This window comes from Parus major, chromosome 9 (genome assembly GCF_001522545.3).
Source record: "Parus major isolate Abel chromosome 9, Parus_major1.1, whole genome shotgun sequence".
NCBI lineage: Eukaryota > Metazoa > Chordata > Aves > Passeriformes > Paridae > Parus > Parus major.
This window is the reverse complement of record NC_031778.1, coordinates 3006114-3027046: the sequence shown is the minus strand read 5'-3', so window position 1 is coordinate 3027046 and position 20933 is coordinate 3006114. Positions and strand designations below refer to the sequence as shown.

At 45.6% G+C, this 20933-nt stretch overlaps 1 protein-coding gene and 1 long non-coding RNA gene across 7 annotated transcripts in view; one reads left to right on the top strand and one right to left on the bottom strand.

Annotated features, from left to right (window-relative positions):
• The window catches only part of FARP2 (FERM, ARH/RhoGEF and pleckstrin domain protein 2), a 72335-nt gene extending 52902 nt beyond the window's left edge, over positions 1–19433 (top strand). The window contains exons 15-27 of one of the 6 annotated variants that reach the window (XM_015637792.2): positions 2374–2463; positions 4030–4163; positions 5015–5096; positions 6918–7155; positions 7948–8078; positions 8855–8923; positions 9322–9411; positions 10064–10146; positions 12243–12361; positions 15191–15303; positions 15906–16013; positions 16744–16895; positions 18356–19433. In XM_015637792.2, the coding sequence (XP_015493278.1) occupies positions 2374–2463; positions 4030–4163; positions 5015–5096; positions 6918–7155; positions 7948–8078; positions 8855–8923; positions 9322–9411; positions 10064–10146; positions 12243–12361; positions 15191–15303; positions 15906–16013; positions 16744–16895; positions 18356–18440 (1494 nt within the window). In that variant the 3' untranslated portion in view covers positions 18441–19433. Of the gene's footprint in view, positions 1–2373; positions 2464–4029; positions 4164–5014; positions 5097–6917; positions 7156–7947; positions 8079–8854; positions 8924–9321; positions 9412–10063; positions 10147–12242; positions 12362–13149; positions 13314–15163; positions 15398–15905; positions 16014–16743; positions 16896–18355 lie in introns of those variants that run through there. The other 5 variants (XM_015637791.2, XM_015637793.2, XM_033516782.1 and 2 more) reach the window with 5 other exon arrangements.
• A 415-nt stretch (positions 19434–19848) lies between these two features.
• Positions 19849–20757, bottom strand: LOC117244871. Its single transcript, XR_004498753.1, has 2 exons — positions 20431–20757; positions 19849–20312 (listed from the first exon to the last, which is right to left on the bottom strand). It is a non-coding gene; the product is annotated as an uncharacterized LOC117244871 (long non-coding RNA).
• Positions 20758–20933: the final 176 nt, after the last annotated feature.

Genomic DNA, 20933 nt, shown 5'->3' with positions numbered 1-20933 from the left:
TTAGAAGGGAACTTCTTTTTATTATATTGATCTTAAGCTTGATCAACTCCTGAGTATTCCAGGGCTTTGATGTCTATTCAGAGATAATGTTCTAAGTGAAAGAGATGCAGGAGGAAACCAGTGTTAAATTGGTTACATTTCACAGGAGCTTTACAGCTTTGTTGTACAAGAAAAACATAATCTTGCACTATCTCTCTGACTAGAGCTCTGATTTGAAGGTGATACTGCTCTAGTTCCACCTGGTTAATCAGGGCATGTTCTGCAAACTCTGCAGTCCTCACAATGTGTGCTGTCTGCTCACTGCTGCCATGCTGTTGCTGGTCCAGTACTGATACCTTGAGAAAGATGAGGTTTTTTTCTTTCTTTTTAAATCTCTGTGCTTTTCTTTCATCTTACTGGTAGACTTCTCCCTGTTCCTTTTATAATGGAGGTTGGTTGTAGCAACCCACTTTAAAAGGGGCTTTTTGGGGGAGTTCCTCCTCTCAGAGTTATTTTTAACACTTCTGAACCCTGGTGTTTGAAGTGAAAAGTTAAACATTTTTGGCCATTACAAGTTCAGAGTAGAGTTCTTCACTCCCCACAAGCTGGGGTTGCTGCATCTGGTGAGTGTTGAAGGTTTCCAGGTGGGATTGTTTGTACATTATATGGTGAAATACTAGTTTTTCCAAATGAGCATATTTGCCTTGATGCCTGCTGTGGTTGTAGAAATATTTTCTTTGCACTCTAGAAGGAGACTGCCACCTCAGAGAGTTCTTGTGTTTGGGTTTTGAGGCATGAGCTGATTTTCTTTCCCCTTGCAGAGCCTGAGCAGCAGTGAAGGTGTTTGGCAGGGCCCCTGTGCACTGACAGCCTTTCCACTCCTCTGCCCAGCAGCTGCTGCCAGCACTCAGCACAAGGGATGCAGTTAGGACTGGTGCAAGACTGAAAAAAAAAGCAAGTTAATGGCACTAAATTCCACCAGGAAGCAATTTGGAAAGAGCAGGAACTTCTGAGAATAAACAGTGCTGATGTGTTGGGGAGGGAGGAAGGAAGAGGTGTCTGGGAAAATAAAAGCCCTCTTGTACCCCAGGTTAGCACACAGTCAGCTGGAGAATGAAGCAGAAACCTGCAGAAATGCTCAGAGGTGGAGAAAAACACGATTCATGCAGGCTATGAGAAGTGACAGGTTATGACCATGGTGTGTTTTTAGTCTTTGAAAAGGTTCCCCCATCACTACCTGCCTGTGTAAAAGTCATGCTCCCATGTTTTCACACACCTTAATGCTCTGTAAGATTTCAAAGAGGTGCAATAAGACCCTGGACATAGTCCAGAAGGGGATGTAGCCAGAGCTGTGTAAAAACATCCCTGATAGCAGAAACTCTCCTGTCATGTAAGGAACTGCTGAGGGGAAGCCCTCATTAGCTGTGCTGACAGCACTGGAGGCATCTCAAAGTGAATCTATAAAGAGAATTTTTAATTAGAACATACAAGGAAACAGAAGAAAGAATTTTCAAAGCAGTCTTTCCCTCAAAAGCAGCAGAGATGGAGGAGACTAAATTTTGACATAACTCAGTGGCATTTTGCATGGAACTGCAGCACAGCATAGTGAGCTAAGGAGAAAAAGCAACTCCTTACCTTGAAGAGTGACTAATTCCTTAATATTACATATTTTTTAGTAATACATGTTTTCAGGCTAATGCTGATTTTGTGTTGCAACTGCACAACATCTCTTACCACCACTGCATTCCTTTGTTCTTCCATAGCCATTCTGTCTTCTCTTTAAAGAGTGGCCCAGAGCAATCATGCAGCTAACAACTGCTGTGGTTTGATTTTCTTTTTTTCTTAGTTAATTAATATGGTCTTCAAAGGAGCAGCTTGAGTGAAAGCTGTAAGTGGAAATAAACAGTTTTGGGAAAGGACTGTTTGCAAATCTGTTGGGCTATGTTTGGTTAGAGAAGTGTTTAAAATCTAGGAATCTTGGGTTAAGTGTTTCCATGTTTCTGTAAAGTTCTCCCTTGATTTGAGGTGGAAGTTCATGTAATGGAAGTGTCCAAGGCCAGGCTGGACTGGGCTTGGAGCACCCTGGTGTAGTGGAAGGTGTCCCTGCTCACAGCAGGGGGTGGAATGAGATAAGCTTTAAGGTCCTTTCTAACCTAAACCACCTGTGATTGTATGATAATTGACAGTAATTTTTAGTACTCTTGCAATATAAAGAATATTTTATAGTGAAGTCAGTATTTGAGAATGTGATACCGAATAAAGAGATGTCCTGTTGGTAATGAGCTGCTCCATTTGCACACAGCAAGGGGAAGTGGCTGTGAGGTTTGGGCTGATGGCCAGTAGGAAATAGAGGTTTGTGTTTCAGTATTTACTGATGGCTGTGTGTCCTTTCAGCGCTACCCCACCGACAAGGCGTACTTCATAGCAAAGGAGATCCTTGCCACAGAACGCACCTATTTAAAGGACCTGGAGGTTATTACTGTAGTAAGTGGGTTTGACTTTATTTCTTTTCCCTTTTTTAACAGATTTGTGATTGTTAAGTTGGAAAAACTTGGAATTTCTTCTTGTGATGTAGCATAATCCAGGAGCCAAGTAGCTGTCCCCTTCCTTGTTCTGTAGCTCCTTCTGTGGGAGAGCAGATACTTCCTCTGGACTTCCATTGTTTGCTCCAGCAGCTACATCCTGTGCCATGCTGATGACTTTTGGTCTAAAAACTGTGAACAAGGAAAGCCTAAAAACGTTTTGCATTCAGTTTCAGTGATATTTGCCACCTCTGCTTATAACCTGGCTGTCTTCTCTGTGGTTTTCCTTGGGAAGCTTTTTTCCTTGTGCCTTTGGATCTGTGAGCGGATGACAGCTGCAAAGGCCATTGAACCTGTGGGGGTTTGAAGAGATTTTTCTTTTTTGTTGCTTCTGTTTCTGCCTCCTCCTTTCACCCAGAATAGACAAGTGACTCCAGGTTTGGAGGGCAGCATGCATTTCCAGTTCATGTGCTTCTAAAAGAGCTTTTTTGTTCATGAGCTCCATGTTTGAGCACTGTGACTGTTGCCATTCTATAAGCTGTTGTTTTAATCTCATCAAAGAAAAGCTTGAGTCCCTTAACACTGCATGGCCTCAGTGGAGGTGTTCTCTGCAAGCTCATTGAGCACCATCTCACTCCAATTCCTCCTACAGGCTTCCCAGAACTTCTCCTAACAGAAGGGGGAATACCTCAGAAAAATCTCAGAGGATTTTTATAATATCCCCGTCCCTGCCAGAAAGCGGGGAAGCGATAAAGTGTGGAGTGTGACCTGCAACGAGATGTCTTCAGCTGAGGGACTTGCGCAGGGCTCCAGGCCTATGACAGCAGTTTTATCTGTGTGGAAGTGGAAGCAGCTGGGGCAGCCACTGGGTAACTGATTGTCACTCAGCTGTCCCCAACCATCCTACCATTGCATTCAGGAACCAGCTTGTGCCTAGAGCCAGCCATGAGCCTCATCTTCCTCATATGTTATAGATGCTAAATGCCAGCAGCAAGCAGGGAACACAGTGCCTGTGGAAAAGCAGGCTGCATAACTTTCTCAGACTTGCCTGGGAAATCATAAGGAGGAATTAAAACAATCCTCAGAGACAGAAAACAGCCTTGCAAGTGTTGTCACTTTCTTGTTTTCTTGCAAGAGAAGGTCAAGGGGTGGTGTACCCCAATGACCAATGATGGTGATGTCTTAGCTCACTAACCAACCTTTCTGGACTTTCACATATCAGTCTATAAAAGAAGATCTAAGGTAATAAACCTTAGGAGCTCTCCTGTTCAACTCACAAGAGAATCTGTGTCCTAGTGGCTCACTGTACCCAATATAGTGCGAAAATATCTGGCAAAGAAAAAAATCCCATCTTTTAATTTTTCACAAATTATGTCTTCCCTAAATATTTCTTCTTCCTTCTTGCTGTTTCCCCATTAATACTTTCTCATTCCCCATCGCTGCAGGAGCAGGAATTTTCTTACTAACATTGAATTTCTTACTAACATTGAAACAGAGAAATTGATGAGAATTTCTGGTTTTCTGGCAGTGGTTCCGCAGTGCTGTGATCAAGGAGAATGCCATGCCAGACGGTCTGATGACACTGCTCTTCTCCAACATAGACCCCATCTATGAGTTCCATCGAGGCTTTCTGAAGGAGATTGAACAAAGGCTCTCACTCTGGTAAGCGAGCAGGGGGACCTTTTTCTACATCCTCACGTCAAAACCAGACTACAGTTGGTGTTTCTGCATTATTAGAAGCAAGGAGAAATCTTTTATTATATTAATGCTATTGAAAAATTACTAAAAAGTATTAAAGCCCATTTTCCAGTATAATAATATCCTGTAGTTGTATGACTTGTGCACCAGACCGAGGGTTTTGTAATCACAGAATCATTTAGGTTGGAAAACACCTTGAAGATCATCAATTGTTGATATAATCTGACAGTGTCTCTCAAGACTTAGAAAAAGGAAGGAGCACAAGATCAAAAAGATGATGTGTGTGTTTTTTCCACACCTCCCAATTAATGAATGTCCAGATGAAAATCTAGGAAACATTTTTGTGATTGAGGTGGAAGTGTGGTTCTTGCAATGCAGTTTATTTCACAGATGATGTTTTTAGTCTTTTCAACTTTGTATTATTTTCTCCTGAGGTGACATGTTATATATTACAGTATAACTACCTTTCAAAAGGAGGTGGTCAACATGAGCAAAGTATGAACAAAAATAAATTCACAGAATCAGGTGGGGTCGTGTTATGACATTTATGTGGAGGTCTGAAACTTAAAACTCTCTATCACACCTTCACACAAGTTCCTTTCTAGTCCTTTCTCAGTTTTTTAAACATGTCTTTGTGTTTGCTGTTTTGTAGAGGATCCATATTTAATGTACCAAATTTTCAATTTGAACAGTGAAATAGGAATGCCAAATGGCTAAAGATTATGTCCTGAATTACAAGGAAAGATGGAGGGAGAAAACAGAAATTTCTTGATCCCCCATATGTGTTGCCTTCTTCTTTCCTCCCTGTGTTCCAGGGAAGGCAGAACCAATGCTCACGTGAAAGGGGAGTACCAGCGCATCGGAGATGTCATGCTCAGGAACATGCGCACTCTGAAGGTAGATACAGGATTCAAAACATGGAATTTGGGGATTATTGAGGTGTTTTGATTTGTAAAGGATCAGTGCTCAGGGTTAATATTTCCATTAATCACAGAATCCCAGGAGGATTTGGGTTGGAAGGGACCTTAAAGCCCTTCTCATTCCACCCCCTGCCATGGGCAGGGACACCTTCCACTATCCCAGGTTGCTCCACGCTCTGTCCAGCCTGGTCTTGGACACTTCCAGGGATCCAGGGGCAGCCACAGCTTCTCTGAGCACCCTGTGCCAGGGCCTCACCACCTGTTACAATCTGGTTCATAAAATTATTAGAAATTATTAGAAATGCCTCTGCTTTCATTAAGGTGCGAATGAAACTGTATGCCAAAGTCAATAGTATGGGCTTTGTTTAATAGTAAATATCAGAGAGAGAGAGAGAAGGAAGAAGAAGAAATAGAAAAGAGGTGGGGGGACAGAAAGAGAGGAACAGAGACAGATTAAAGAAAATATCAAATGTCACCACTCCATGCATCCTACGAGCGTCCTGATGATCCTGTCCAGCTGCTCTTCTTGGTGGTGAGAAAAAAAAACATAGAATCCAATGAATTAATATATGCGCAGGCCAGGTGCCCAGGAATCTCTCCTAGAGGGGGGGCAAGTTTTACACAGTGTGTTGCAGCAGACTGAATCACTTTGCATCACGTGCAGTCTTGTGGTGCAAAGCCACAGGAATAAGTCTGGGGAGCACTTTGCAGGGGTCTTTGATGGATTATGCCACCCCCTCCCACATGCATGTCCCATGGATGTGGCCTTCCCAGGGTTGGGGGGGTTTTGCAGCTGATGCAGTTTGTACAAGGGAGGATGGGTGTTCACTGTCTCTGACCGGAGGTTTTGCTGCACACCCAAAACTCTTCTCCTCTCCCCTTTGTTCTGGGGTTCTGTGCAAACCTGGGCTCTTTGCCTATGTCCTCCCCCACCCAAACCCAGCCAGCAATGATTTTCTGCTGGGTTTGGCTTTCTTGGGCATGCATTCTTTTCTCTCTCCCTTGTTTACTTCTCCCTAGACCTAAATGATTATTGAGTAATAACATTCCCTTTATCTTATCAAGGCATCTCAACTAACAGTCCAAAGTTCCAGTCAGGCATCTTCAGGAAGGGCTGGACTTCTGAGGCTGTAGCTTCTTTATACAGTTTTGCCATAAGAGGCAAAAGTTTCCTAACAATATTTAAGCCATGAACTATCAGATTCTAGTGGCTGACATCTTTCTCACAGGGAAGAATTTCTTTCCAATATCTCATCTAAACATATCCTTTTTCAGTCAGTCTTGAAGTAACTTGCAAACAGTTATTGCTGAGAAGCAATTTAAAAGGAAAACAGTAAAATAATTGCAGGAAGGTTTTGTATCACTGTTGCTTATTTAGTTACCTGCATTTACCTTGAGAAAAGGTGCTTGTTGGTTATTCAGCAAAAAACGAAATTTATTTACCTCTCCTATTGAGACCTTGATTCACAAGGTTATTTAATTTAAAAATATGCATATTTTTTAAAGGCAGAATAATTTCTTCTGAAATGAAGTCAACTTTATTTGGAGCAGAGTGCCTATGTGGGACAGTTACATTAGTGCTGCAATAGTGGAATAATTATTTAATTAAAACCAGTGGCTTGAATGGGAGTGCAGGAGTGGGGGACTGCTGTTTCCACCACCAGCATTAGTATTCCCAGCAGGAAACAATGGCACACAGACACCTACTTTGACCTTGACTGGGAGCTGCCTGCCACTTCCTTTAATTATGAAAGACTGTTTTCCTGTGATCTAAGTAACTTTTTGTCCAATTCCACAGGAGTTCACCAGTTACCTGCAGAAGCACGACGAGGTCCTGACGGAACTGGAGAAAGCAACCAAACGCCTCAAGAAGCTGGAGATGGTTTATAAGGAGTTTGAGCTGCAGAAGGTTTGCTACCTGCCACTCAACACCTTCCTGCTCAAACCCATCCAGAGACTGATGCACTACAAGCTGATCCTGGGGAGGCTGTGCAAGCACTACACAGCAGAGCACCACGACTTCGCCGACTGCCGGAGTGAGTGAGCACCCAGCCACACCCCTTTCCATGGGCATCCAAAACTCTGAGCCCTGGGAAGACAAGAGTTATGGAATCAGAGAAGACCAGAATGGTTTGGGTTGAAAGGGACCTTAAAACGCAACTCATTCCCCTTCCACCATGGACAGGGATACTTTTACTAGACCAGGATACTCAGAGCCTCGTCCAACCTGGCCTCTGAATACTTAGGTTCACTTATGTTCAATTATGTCCATAAATTCAATGTAAGTGCTTCTTTTTCCTGGCATTCCAGGAAGTGATTTTCTCATGATGGATCCCAGTGCTTCAACCAAAGCTGGAAAATTGGTCCTTTTCTTGTCTCCTAGCAGGGGGAAATAAAAGAGTAGGTTTTTTTACAAACTTTTTGTCATTTAGATGTAAAAATGTGACCAAAAAAATGCTTGATTTGTAGAAACAGAAGTGTGTGTAGTAAATTCCATTCATGACAAAATAATCTTTGGCAGAAATAGTTTGATTTTTTTAATTTACTTTCAGCTACATGGTAACACTTTTAAATGTGAGATTGACAACAATTTCCAGAAGCATAGGAAATGCTGTGAAGTTGCTTGCTTTATTTACCCTACTCTAAAATACACTTAAAGAAATTGGCAGTTGGACTGGGTGATTGTTGTAGTTCCCTTCCATATGAACCATTCTTTTCTAAAATTTGCTATAAATTTGAGATCTGAATTTCACATTCAGTTTTCCAGGGGTGAAATGGGTGGCCTGGGTTGCTGTGCTCTGCTCCCATTGCTGCTGTTCTCCTCACAGATGCGCTGAAGGAAGTCACAGAAATGACCTCACAGCTACAGCACAGCCTCATCCGCCTGGAAAATTTCCAGAAGCTTACAGAGCTGCAGCATGACCTGATTGGGATAGACAATCTCACAGCACCTGGCAGGGTAAGTGCCTCTGCTTGGTGTTTAGAGACTCTATTGGTTTTATTTCCATCCTTTGAAGCATGGATTTGCCATCGCTGCCCCCCCAGTCTATGGGAAAGCTGTAAAGGCTTCATGAAACTGTCTCTTAGTGAATGCCATGGATGATGGGATCATCACCTTGGTGATATTCTGAGGAATATATCAGAAATGCTTCTGCTTAAACTCTGGCTGCAGTTTTGTGTTTCCAGTACAGATTCTGGGTATGCTGGGGTATGGTGCTCTGTGTGTGAGTGGTGTGTCCTACTGGAAATCCACTCCCAGCTCTGCTTGTGTCTGCCTGGTGCAAACTCAGAGAATGGAGGGATGGCAAGAGCCACAGCACTGGGCTAAAGCGGTGTGGGTGCCTCTGCATTACAGGAGTTTGTGCAGTTCCTGCCTGGTTTTTTGTTTATTTGTTTTTGATAGATGTACTGGGCATAAATACAGGAGCATCACATGTGCTTTGGGGATGCTATGGCAGTCACTACAGTGGGATGTAAGTGTGATAGGTGAACTGCTGGTGTCCAACAGGAATTCTACTCCTTTCTCTTCTCTTCCTTCACTGATTTAAATGCTGGCTGCTGCAAGGAGCTGATCCATGTCACAAAAAAGATAGGAAAGTGTCACTGGGCCTCTGAGAAATCTGTTAGTGATCATTGATGGGCACCAATCAACATCTGTGTACTCTGGGATGAAAATAAAATTCCCTCAAGTCAGGAAGGATCAAACGTTATCTAACTTTTTCTTTTCCACTGCAGGAGTTTATCCGGGAAGGTTGCTTGTACAAGCTCACTAAGAAGGGCTTACAGCAGCGGATGTTCTTTCTGGTGGGTGCTGCTTCTGATTTTTATAAACCCAAAGTCTTCAAGAGAGAGTTGTTGAGGAAGTGTGTTTTCATGTTCTTGTGCTGAAAATCAGCACAAGAACATGAAAACTGAAACTGAAAACTCACTCTGAGCAATGCTTTTAGAGAGTGTGGCTGTGGCACTACTCTCTTGGTTCCATAATGGCACAGAGTTGTAACAGAATTTAAAAAATGAATTTCCTCTCTTATAAGTAAACAAAAGAGAGGTTTGAAGGCTAGTTGGCCAAACTGACTGAGAAATCACATTTTTCATGTATCTACAGTGGCCTTTAAACAACAGATTTTTAAGGAGATGTCAAAAAATCCTTGGCCCTGCCTGCTGCTTTCAGAACACTGATTGTTCTCTTCCTGCCTTTCCAGTTCTCAGATATGTTACTGTACACAAGCAAAGGGGTCACAGGGACAAATCAGTTCAAAATCCACGGACACCTCTCTCTGCATGGCATGTTGGTAAGTGGCTCCATGTTGCATCACAGGGTTAAGGAAATGGCTTTGCCTAAGACAGGTTGAGGAAATCCTTCAGGGCACAAGGACCAAGGCCACAAATTGCTCCAAGGTCTGTCTCAGCAGCAATTGGACCTTGAGTGTGTCAAACAGAGCTTTCTTTATCTGCAGGTGAGGAGTCTGTTCCTTCCACATTAGCAAAACAGCTGGAGCACACCCTGTTTCCCATTTTCGCACTGCTGTGAGAGGCTGATCTGGAAACAGGGATTTATTTACCCTGCTGTTTTGTCCCCCTGCACACACCCCGGCATGTACTCAATCCTTCTGCCTCCCCACACCTTTTCTAACAGGATTGTTCTTTCTGTCTTTGGTTTGCAGCTGATAGTGCTCGACCCTCCGGTAAGTAATGAGCCAAATCTGCTCCTGCCCCTTCCTTTCCTTGCCCTGTTGTGCTCCTGCAGTAGAAACACACCATAGATTTTCATATAGAGCCAAAATAGACTTGAAAGTAAGTGGTATTCATCAAAGAGTTGCTGTTCTGCACTTCCTGCTACCAGGTTGGAATCCTGTTTGCCTCCAGTCCCAGCCAGCACATGACAGTTTTAGTATTTGTTGGTGACTGAGCACTGATAAGAAATAATCTTTTCTTTTCCTGCAGGTGGAGGAGAGTGAGAATGAATGGTCTGTCCCACACTGCTTCACAATCTATTCTGCACAGAAAACCATAGTGGTGGCAGCCAGGTAATCCTAGTTTTCCTGTGACTTTGAGGGATTCCTTCTCCAGAAAGTTACTGCTCAAGTGGTGCAGAGCCAGAGGGGTATTTCATGCATCCTCTGGACCTCAAAATTAGCCCAGGACTCTTCACAGCTCCTATTTCAGTGTTGAATTTTGGGAAAGAATAGTTTATCTCGGGCTGATCCCCAGCATGGGCAGCAGGAAAGGGACTGGGATTCTGCCCCTGTGCCCCTGTGCTCAGGTGAGACCCCTCCTGCAGAGCTGCCCCAGCCCTGGGGCCCAGCACAGGGAGGACGTGGAGCTGCTGGAGAGAGTCCAGAGGGGTCACCAGGATGAGCAGAGGGATGGAGCAGCTCTGCTGGGAGGAAAGGCTGGGAGAGTTGGGATTGTTCAGCCTGAAGAGAAACTTTGGGGTGAGCTCACTGTGGCTTTGCAGTGCCTGAAGGAGCCAACAAGGAAGATGTAAAAAGGCTTTGGACAGGGGCCTGTAGGGATAAGACAAGGGGGAATGGATCCCCACTGCCAGAGGGCAGGGATAGATGGGATACTGGGAAGGAATTTTTCCCTGTGAGGGTGCTGAGGCCCTGGCACAGGGTGCCCAGAGGAGCAATGATGTGGCTGTCCCATCCCTGGAAATGTCCAAGGCCAGCTTGGACAGGGCCTGGAGCAAGCTGGGATAGTTGAAGGTGTCTCTGCCCTCATGGGGTAGGATGAGATGAGCTTTAAGTTCTCTTCCCACCCAAACCATCCTGTGATTCTGTGTTTCTTTCTGACCCAAAACACAAACAGTAGCAACAAGGTTGCCATTGTTTTTGTTTATTTGGGAGTTTCCAGTGTCATCCTTCAAACCACTTCAGGAGACAAAATCTAAACAGAAATATTTTAGAGACTCAAAAGAATTAAAGTTTAGAACATTCAAATTGCTGAGAGGAGGGGAGAGTTCCTGCAGAATCTCATGGAGGAAGCTGGGGAGAGGGAAAATTAAAGGCTGACTTGGAAATAAAAACAATCTCTTTTCAGCCTAAATTACCCCTGTACAGTGAGTTTGGTGCCTTTTTGTAATTAGGATGTCTCCTACACCTGGTGTCAGGATCAGCTTTAGGAGTTTGTCTTTCTGCAAGTCTGCTGTGAAAAGGCAGCAGGAATCGGGAATGCAAACAATGCGGGGTGGGAGCACTAAATCTCAGCCTTAAATCACAGGGGTTTTTACTGCTTGATGACCTGTTCTTGAAAAATAACTACTACAGTATATTTAGAAATCAAATGTGTAATGGCACAGGAGTCAATACATTTGGTATGCAGATGTATTTTTTTAAATTCCAACCTAGCACCTGAGAATGCAACTTTTTTTTAAGATCAACCACTTCTCAGCAGCTATGAGTCATAAAGTGCTTGAAAGATTATTACATTTGGAAAAATAAATAGAATTTTTACCTTGTCATGACTTTAAATAGCTCCAAGGTTACCTGCCAAAAATAAAATTGCTGCTAGGCTTAGACCACATGTGGAATTTTCAGTCTAAATTAAAAACTTTCAGAAAAAAGAGATGGTTACCGAAACAAAGAAATGTTTTGGTGTGTCTAAAGCCAAACCTTCCACTGTTGCATCCCCATGGATACAGGTACACCTTGAAGGGCTGTGAAGGTCTCACCTTGTAGTGGATCCTGGGAGGGGGGAAGGAATCTTCCCCTTCTGCACTCTGGGTTTTATTTGCTTGTGATATCAGGTACATCCCAGATGCCCTTTAAAATATGGGCTCTGCTTCAGGTTGCCATTTATCCTTCAAAAAAATCATGGCTCATATCCTCCATCTCCAGAATTCCTCTTCTGAGCCCTGCCAGCTGTCTGTTCATTATATTTTCTGTGAAGTCCAAGTGTTTAGTTGTTAGTTTAGTCTTGTTTCAAGGCTTGTATGTAGAGGTGGAGGCTGTATGAGGTCAGTTTCCTCTCTGGAAAGCTCCTGCTTTGGAGGAATTCTAAATTTGGTTTTATTTATCTAATGGAAGGATTCTGTCCCTTGTTTTGGGCAGTGACCTGTGCCTTCAGCACACAGGCACAGCTCTGGGCTGGCAGATCCCCATTCCCACTGCTTCCCTTGCAGTACCCGCCTGGAGATGGGCAAGTGGATGGAAGACCTAAATGTGGCAATTGAAATGGCCAAGAAATCTACTGAGAAATCTGAGATGCTTCTGGAAAACTCTGTGTGCAACCGCTCCAACAGTAAGTGGTGTTCCCTGCCTCCTTGAAAAGCAGAAGTTGTCCTGTCCTTTCTGCTTTTCCTTTAGTGAGTTTGATGACATAAATGACATATTTTTATAGTTCATATGATAATGGAGAATTAATTGGGCTTTGGTTTTAATCAAAAGAGATATGCTTGCCTTCCTAGACTGATGTTCAAGGTAGCTTTAAATGCAGCAGAGATTCTCCCATTGCAGAGTTGTTAATTTGATAATATAAGGTGTTTAGTCACTCTTTACATAGATTTTTCTCAATTTAACCATGTGGTGAATTTTTTTGTCCAAAATGTAGCATTTCTGGAGGTCAGCTTTTACAGCCCAGTATTCCTGTGCCTGTCTGGTGGTTTTATGGCTGTGCTGAAACATGGAGTATTTTTTCTTGGAGAGCTCAGTTCTGTTCGTTGACTCAAGATGAAGTGTAGTCATTTTTGTTTGTTTGACACAGCACCGTCTCAAACCACTCTGTACTTTTATTCTAGTGGAAGGTGCCCCTGGCCCATGGCAAGGGGTTGGCACCAGATGATTTTTAAGGTCCCTTCCAACCCAAACGGTCCTTTGATCCTGAGAGTCAGCTGCCCCAGGCAGAAGTGGGTCATGAAACCCAGACTGATATGCTTAGAGTGGTTGTTGGAGCTGTGTAACCAGTTGAGCTTGACATACTTAAAACTGCACCATGGCAAGAGAAAATCACCTTTCTCAGGAATCCCAGCTTCTCTTGCATTTTTGTATTGCACGGTTTTCTTCAATCACCACCCAATTCTCCTCCCCCAGGATCCTCTGATGAGGTCTCTTTAGAACAGGAGTCCGAAGATGACATTCACTCCTCTCGTAGCTCCCTGGACAGGCAGAGCCACCACCGTGCCAACACAACCATGCACGTGTGCTGGTACCGCAACACCAGCGTCTCCATGACCGACCACAGTGTGGCCGTCGAGGTACCGAGGGCGCAGCTCTGGCCCCACTCTGTCCATCCTGCCTTGGCCTCCATCTCCCATTTGGCCTTGGCAGTGGTTCTGTGTCCAGGGAGAGCTTGGGCCATCCAACACCACTGCATGCTGTCCTCTCTGCACCTGTCTGTGTGTCCGTACTCACGCTCCGTTCCCTGTGCAGCAGGGCTTTGCTTCTGCAGCGGGACCAAAGCAGGGAAGGTTTAAAGGAAACCCAGGATATCCTTGGACTGAATCGCTCCTTTGGGTTTCACTATTCTTGCCAGAGGACTGAGCATCCCCTGTGCTGGGCACTGCTGATGTGCCTCAAATGCTGGGGTCAGTTTTGGGCCCCTCACAACAAGAAGGACATTGAGGGGCTGGAGTGTGTCCAGAGAGTGACAGTGGAGCTGGGGCAGGGTCTGGAGCACCTGGTGGGGCTCAGCCTGGAGAAAAGAAGGCTCAGGGGGGACCTTCTGGCTCTGCACAACTCCCTGAAAAGAGGGTGCAGCCAGGTGGGGGTCTGCTCCCAGGGAACAAGGGGCAGGACCAGAGGGAATGACCTTAAGCTGCACAGTGGAGGTTCAGGTTGGGAAGCAAAAAGAATTTCTTCACGGAAAAAGTGGTTAAGCATTGAAACAGGCTGCCCAGGGCAGTGGTGGGGTCACTGTCCCTGGAAATGTTCAAAGAATATGTGGATGTAGCACTTGACCAAATTGTTCAGTGGGATTTGGTCAAAGGTTGATGATTTGGAGGTCTTTTCCAGCCTTAATGGTTCTATGATTATAAGTTCTCTAACCATGATATTTTCCTTTAGAGACTGGCTGTGCTGTACTGAGCTCTGGTTAGCTGCTGTACTGCACCCAGAATTAAGAGGAAATTCAGTTGGAATTTTCTGTCTTCCCCTTGCGGACAGGACTGAACATCCAAGTGTCTTTTTATGGCAGCATCATTTTATGCTGAGCAGAGATGTTTGTTATGTGCCCATGGAGGTGTTCAAGGCCAGGCTGGATGGGAATCTGAGCAACCTGGTTGAGTGGAAGGTGTCTCTGCCCATGGCAGAGGTTGGGACCAGATGATCTCTAAGGTCCCTTTCAACCCAAACCTTTTTGGGGTTCTATGAGCCACTGGTACCTCTGGTCTTGCTGTGACTCACAGTGCAAGGAAGCATTGGTGGCACATTTGGGCACTGAATCCTGTGGATTTCCAGACTGATCAGCTCAGCACTCCTTACACTGCTTGCACCAACTCTACAGTTTTACTTTAGGCACTTTGGCAGGGTAGGACACCTTCCTGGAGATTGGCATGCTTGGAAGAGTTCCAGAAGTTGGAAGGACGTAAATAACATGGAGAGAAAAAGGAAGTCACTAACCTGACAAAAGCAGTGGGGCAGGGGGCTGCAGCCTGTGTCTGTGCCTGCCTGTCCTGCTCTGCTCTTGAGGCACTTGCTTAACTGGAGTTAAAAGGTTGGGCACCGGAGCTCCTGTGTTTTTCTGATAGAGAGACCGTGTTGATCAGCTTGGTGAGGGAAGTGCTGTAGATGTGACCTGGGCTTGAGGTACAGACATGGGGCACATGAGCTGGCTTCTCTTGTGATTTCTGTTGGAGGGGACGGGCCTTTCCCTGCTGACACCTTGGGAAAGACACCAGTTCACAGTTCTGTGCATGGATAACAAGCCCATCCTGCTACAGGTTCTGGGATTGAATGTATGAGTTCTTGCACTCGCTCTCACTCTGATCTGTTCCATGTTCTAACACCATCATTTTTTTCACCATCCATTTTCCTTTGACAGCCACCTTTCTTGCATCACTCCTCTCACCCTAATGTTCTGTTTTTCTCTCCCCCTTTCTCTGCTCAGTTTTCTGCTCTCTTGCTGTTTCTCCAGAGCTTCCTCCTCGCTATTTGCTGGGCCAGGCCCAACGGCCCAACACAATCACCCATGTTTGTTGGTACCGGAACCAGAGCCTTTCCCTGTCTGATTACTTGTGCATGATCCAGGTAAAGATGCCTCTCACATTTTGTGCTGTTGGGGAGGAGCCATGGGATTCCCAGGAAAATGTCCTGCTTCTAACTGCTCATGTGAAGATCCTCATCCTCAGAGGCAGACGTGTACCATTGCCTTGTTAAGACAAGATTTCTTCCTATTTATGCCTCAAAAAATGGTTTTCTCTGTAAATCTGCCAGATACCTTTCTTTTTCTCAAATGTTGAATGTCATTTTCTCAAATTACAGAATTCCTGCATTGTCATGCCATAGGTTTCCCTATCCTACTGGCTGACTCCAAGGCAGTGGTGTTCCCCTCCCTGCAGCCCCCTTCCACACCAGCTTTGCTTCATGTAGCTGCCATGTGTTGTTTATCTCTCAGCTCTGCAGTCCTCTGTTTCCTCTCCTGCTTTATTTCCCTTCTCACACAGTGTGTTCCACATGGGTTTTCTGCATGTGAGAAAGGGTGGCTGAAAGGGATGGGCCCTGGTGGCTGTCAGCATGGCTGGGAGGCCTTTGACAGCAGGGAGCAAGCGCAGGAGCAGTGCTGGGCTGCTCACCTGCAGCAGGATGGCAACCTGCGATTTCATGGCAGTCTTCTTTTCCTTCTGTGCCAGAACCAGCTCTCTGGGTACTTGCTGAGGAAGTTCAAGAACAGCAATGGCTGGCAGAAACTGTGGGTCGTCTTCACCAACTTCTGCTTGTTCTTCTACAAGACACACCAGGTGGGCAGGTGTTTGAGGGGATGATGGTCAGGGTGTTGGGTGGGACCTGGGGATCCTTGACTTTCAGCTCCAGGGGCAAATCCCTGCTGTTTGAAGGAGATCAGCAAGGGGAAGAGGAGGTAGTTCATAATGAAGCTGGTCTCTGAAAGGCTCTGGGCACTTCTTGTGCAACTTAATCAGAATTTCCAGTTCAGACAGTACTGACCTTCTGTGGGTAAGGGGGAAACTTCTCCTCATGCAGTGACTGAAGGATGTGCGTGAGACAGCAGCATTTTTATCTTCTTTGCCCACTTCTCTGTGCTGGTGCGTTCAGCAACTGCTTGATAATGAACCATGGTGCAGTGCAATCTTTTCATCTTATTAACCAAATAAACTGTGCTTATTAACCCAGTAATTGGGTTATTCTGGCTTCTTGCCTTGAGGGCACATTTCTTTTGTGAGAGTTACTTTACCTTTTTTGTCAGACCTGTGCTTGCTTCAAGTTCCATAGAAAGGGTGCAGAGAAGGAGGAGGGAGCCCAGGAGGCAGCAGTGGGCTGAGGAGCAGAAGCAAATAACTATAAAATAAATGAAAGGAGTTGGGGGAAGGTTTAATTATAAGCTGATGGTGGCCTTGCAGAAGAGTTCTCCTGTTGTCTCCTGAACAAGAGTGCACAGCCCTCACCTGTGCTACACGGGCTGCATGGCTGGGGTGCCTTGCACTCAGGGCTGTGCTCTTGGGTCTCTTGCAGGATGATTATCCCCTGGCCAGCCTCCCCCTGCTTGGCTACATAGTCAGCTGTCCTGTGGAGGCAGATGGGATTCAGAAGGATTATGTCTTCAAGCTGCAGTTCAAGTCCCACGTGTATTTCTTCAGGGCTGAGAGCAAATACACCTTTGAGAGGTAATTTTCTGTTTTCTGTGTCTTGGCTTATAACCTGCTCTAAATTCAGTGGTTGGTCATCCCACCCTCTCTTTCCTCCTAGTCTGAGTGATCTTCCAGCAAATTTTCAGGAATAACATTCCCTCCTCCTGGTATTTGGAGTTCCCTCCTCTGACAGAACCCTCCTCTGTGTGTGGGAGAGCTGGGGATACACCTAGAGCTGTGAGCTGTGTGAGCCCCAGGAATCTGGGGCTTCCTTGGAGCTAAGGAGGAATGAGGGAGGGGAAGGGCTGTGGCCCCACCAGCTCTTGGGAGTCAGATTTCCAGGTTCTATAAAGAGTTTTTTGGTTTTTATCTTCCATCTCCAGGAGCAGAAGTTACAACACAAGGCTGAGAGTAACAAGTGCAGGGTTCCCTTTCACTTGTCTGGTTTCTCTGTAATTACATTTTATTATTATCCTCTATAATTACAAATAATTGCTCTTAGGGGCTTCTGCAGAGGGTCCAAACTGTGTGTGAAATGCACCACGTACAAAACTCTGCTGCTATGTTGAGTGTTGCGGCTAGCAACTTCAGGATCTTGTCCAGGGAAGCAGCAGGATTCTGGGGACCAGCATTAAACACCAACGAGACGGGCTCTCGTTCATGAAACCATTTATTCAGCATGGGAACAAAGTCAGGTCCAGAACAGAGAGCCCCGGACAGAGGCACAGCAGGGGTTTTTGAGGGACAGAACTCTTGAGGGTCCCCACCTTTGAGGGTGGAGCTCAGGGTCAGGAACCATTAGAAACACAGCAAGGGAGAACCCCCCAGGGACTCAAACCCAATCAGAGCACCTGGGTCGCCCTTCACAAGGGGTTTGGGGTGGGACAATGTAACTCTTTGTCTCCCCTGAGGCCGCTGCCACGGTTGAGAACCCTGTACTTGGTCCTGCCATGCAGGGTTGTATTGGTTGTTTTGGAATGTGGTTTGACTGAGGTGTCACATGTTCCCCTTCCTTGGGAGAGTGTCACACACTTGTGAACAGCTGAGGTATCAGCTACCTGAGCCAGAAGTTGTGCTCTTTAATGCACTGGGCTCATGCAGGGATTTCAAGGGAAAAATATCCAGTTCACAGTGGATTTGTCTTGCTTTTTTCACTGTTGCTTTGCTTTCTTCCACAAGAGCAAGGCTGTTACCTATTTCCTAATTTATTGTTAAGAAAAGCAATAATTATTGTCAGCTTGTCATCCTTGATAACACTGAGAACACAGTGAGCTCTTGTGAGAGTTCTCTGGAGCTCAGAGCACTGTAGACTTGGACAGGCACATTCTGCAGGGTATTTACCACATCTCAAGCTTTGAAGAGTTCATTTTCCAGAAGACTTGTTAAAGAAAGAAAATGGCTGTTTTGGGAGGTTTGGGAAAGGGGTACAGCTCATAACAAAGGATAAGATTACCTGTGAGTGAGGGTTAAGCATTTCTCATGTCTTTTCTTGGCAGGTGGATGGAGGTGATCAAAAGAGCCACCAGCTCCCCGGCCAGGTCGAGCCTGCTGCTTCCCAAGGAGGACACTCAGACAGACTGATGTGAGGCAGAGCTGGATCTCTGCTGGCAACACCGACAAAAGAAGCAGGTGGGAACAGGAGTCTTTGGAGTTGACAAAGCAAAGACCCAGGAGGCTCGTTTCCCCCAGTATGGAAAGTGGGAGTGAGGGGGCTGCAGACAGAGATCACATCCGTTCCCAGTGGTGTGGAAGAGACGGTCAAGTCTGTTCCAGCTGAACCTACTTAGAGAGACCCCAACAACAGCAGTGCTCCAGTGTGCACACATCGTGGAAGGGTTCCACTGTACCTGTACAGTGACACTTTCACCTGCCCTGAAGGCAGGTGCCATCCTCTTTTTACATTTTGACTGGATGATCAGCACACATGGGAGAAAACCAGCAGCTTCCAGTAGTGTAGCTGGCTGGGAGCAGCGGGTGCCAGGGCTTCCAGACACCCCCTGTCCCGGCTGCTCTGTGGGGCTGGTGGCAAAACCCATCCTGCTGCTGGAACCATCAGCTGGCACAGCTGCCTCAGACACACAAGAACACATCATGTGTTGGCTCTTTGTGAAAAGACACTGCAGCTCTCCCAGAACAGCTCTGTCCTCGGGAGCTGCCAAGGCAGCGGTTTTCCAGGGAAGAAGGAAGACTGAGTCTCTGCTGAGCTGTCAAGGTGTTGGTGGATTGGTGCAGAGGGGTGCATGGTTTGTCCTCTGAACTCAATCACTATTCTCATATCACAGCTCCAGTTTCTTTATCCTCTAGTAGGAGTTAAGTAAGGCACAGGATGGCAAACATTCTCCACTCTGGTGTGGGTGTTGTTTTCAAGGCATTTAAGCACTGTAGGAGAACAAGCCTCTGAAAGTCACTGTTGCTTGTGCTTTTGTCATGCAAAGACTTCTGAAAATCCCTCATCCTCTATTTCGGTTCAGAGTGGGATCCAGCTTCTGTTTCTCATGAAGGTGTAAAAGTCACTGGATTCCAGATGGAGCATTAGTGTCTGTGGACTATTAAATTTCTGTATTAAATCTGAAATGTTTGCAGCTTGGTCTCTTTTGTAATGCTGTCACTTTTGGGTGCCTCCACAGAAGGACTGACAGATGCTAAGTGCCACAAGATGCTGTTGGACGTGGCTTTGGTGGGCTGTGGGGACTGATTTATATTAGATAGAAAAATGTTTGTGTACTAACAGAAGGAACAATGCAGTGAAGCAATGAAAGCAAAAGGAAAGTGTTGCATGCTGTGAGGATGGAGGAATGTGGAGATTCCATGGAACAGTGGGAAGGACAGAGGCCAGCATGGGTGTTCAGTTATGGTCTCAAGCATATGCAGGATGAGGACTGAAGGGAGGGGGAATCCAGAGGGATTTTCTTGCTTGGCATTTGCATCCTAGAGGAGTAACTGCAGATCCAGCCTTTGCCACCGGTGACACGAAGACCATTGTCCCAACTAAGTTAAATGTACTTAATTTATTAGTGTCTTCATTTATTATTTTTTTTAATTACCTGTTGTAGGTGTATCCATGTGGATTGATTAGACATGTTATACTGAATATGACTGTTCAAAGTAAATAGCATCTTGGTATAAAACTCTCTCAGCCTCTTATTCCTGAGCTCACCATCCCCATTCCTGGGCCCACCATCCCAGGGTCAAGTTACTCAGTTTTCCAGGACTCTGGCTCTCAGCTCACCCTGTACCAAGAGCTCTCCATCCAAAGTGGGGATGGTGTGGAGGAGGTGGCAGAGCTGCCTTTGTGGAACTTGAATGCTTTTTACCCCACAGTGAGCAAGAGCCTTCGCTTAAAGTTTGTGGGCTGGTGAGTGAATGATCCTTTAGTTGCTTGTGCTGAACCTGCAGCTCAGGATCTCTCTTGAAGGTGCAACTGCTGAGGTGGGGACTCTAAACCAGGAGCTTCTGGAAGGACAGGTAGCAAAAGTCCCTTCTTGGATTCAGAATGCTGAGCTCAAATGCATTTAAAGTGCAGGAGCTCAGGCTAGAAAGGCCAAAAACATTGCTATTCCTAGCAACTTACCTCAGTGAACTTTAAAAAAGATGAGGATTTCAATGGTGTATCAGTTCTGTGAAATATTTTCTTTTTCCAGAACTCTCCAGGAGTATTTCTGTCTTAACTAAAGGCATAAGAAGTTTCCTCAACAGGAGCATTAGGGAAGAGCAGAATTAAAACAGGTCCTTGCACATTAGTTTCTTGCTAAGGAGGAGATGCAGTTGGGACTGCACAGCTCCATAACCATGGTCTCACTATTTCAAAGACCATCCAGTTCCACCCCTTCCCCTTCCCACCATGGGCAGGGACACCTTCCACTATCCCAGGTTGCTCCAAGCCCCATCCAACCTGGCCTTCGACACTTCCAGGGATGAGGCAGCCACAGCTTCTCTGGGCACCCTGTGCCAAGGCCTCCCCACCCTCAGAAGAATTTTGTTCCAGTATCCCATCTAACCCTGCCCTGTCAGTGTGAAATCATTCCCTTGTCTCACACCCTGGAGCCTTCTCTTCTCCAGGCTGAACAAGCCCTA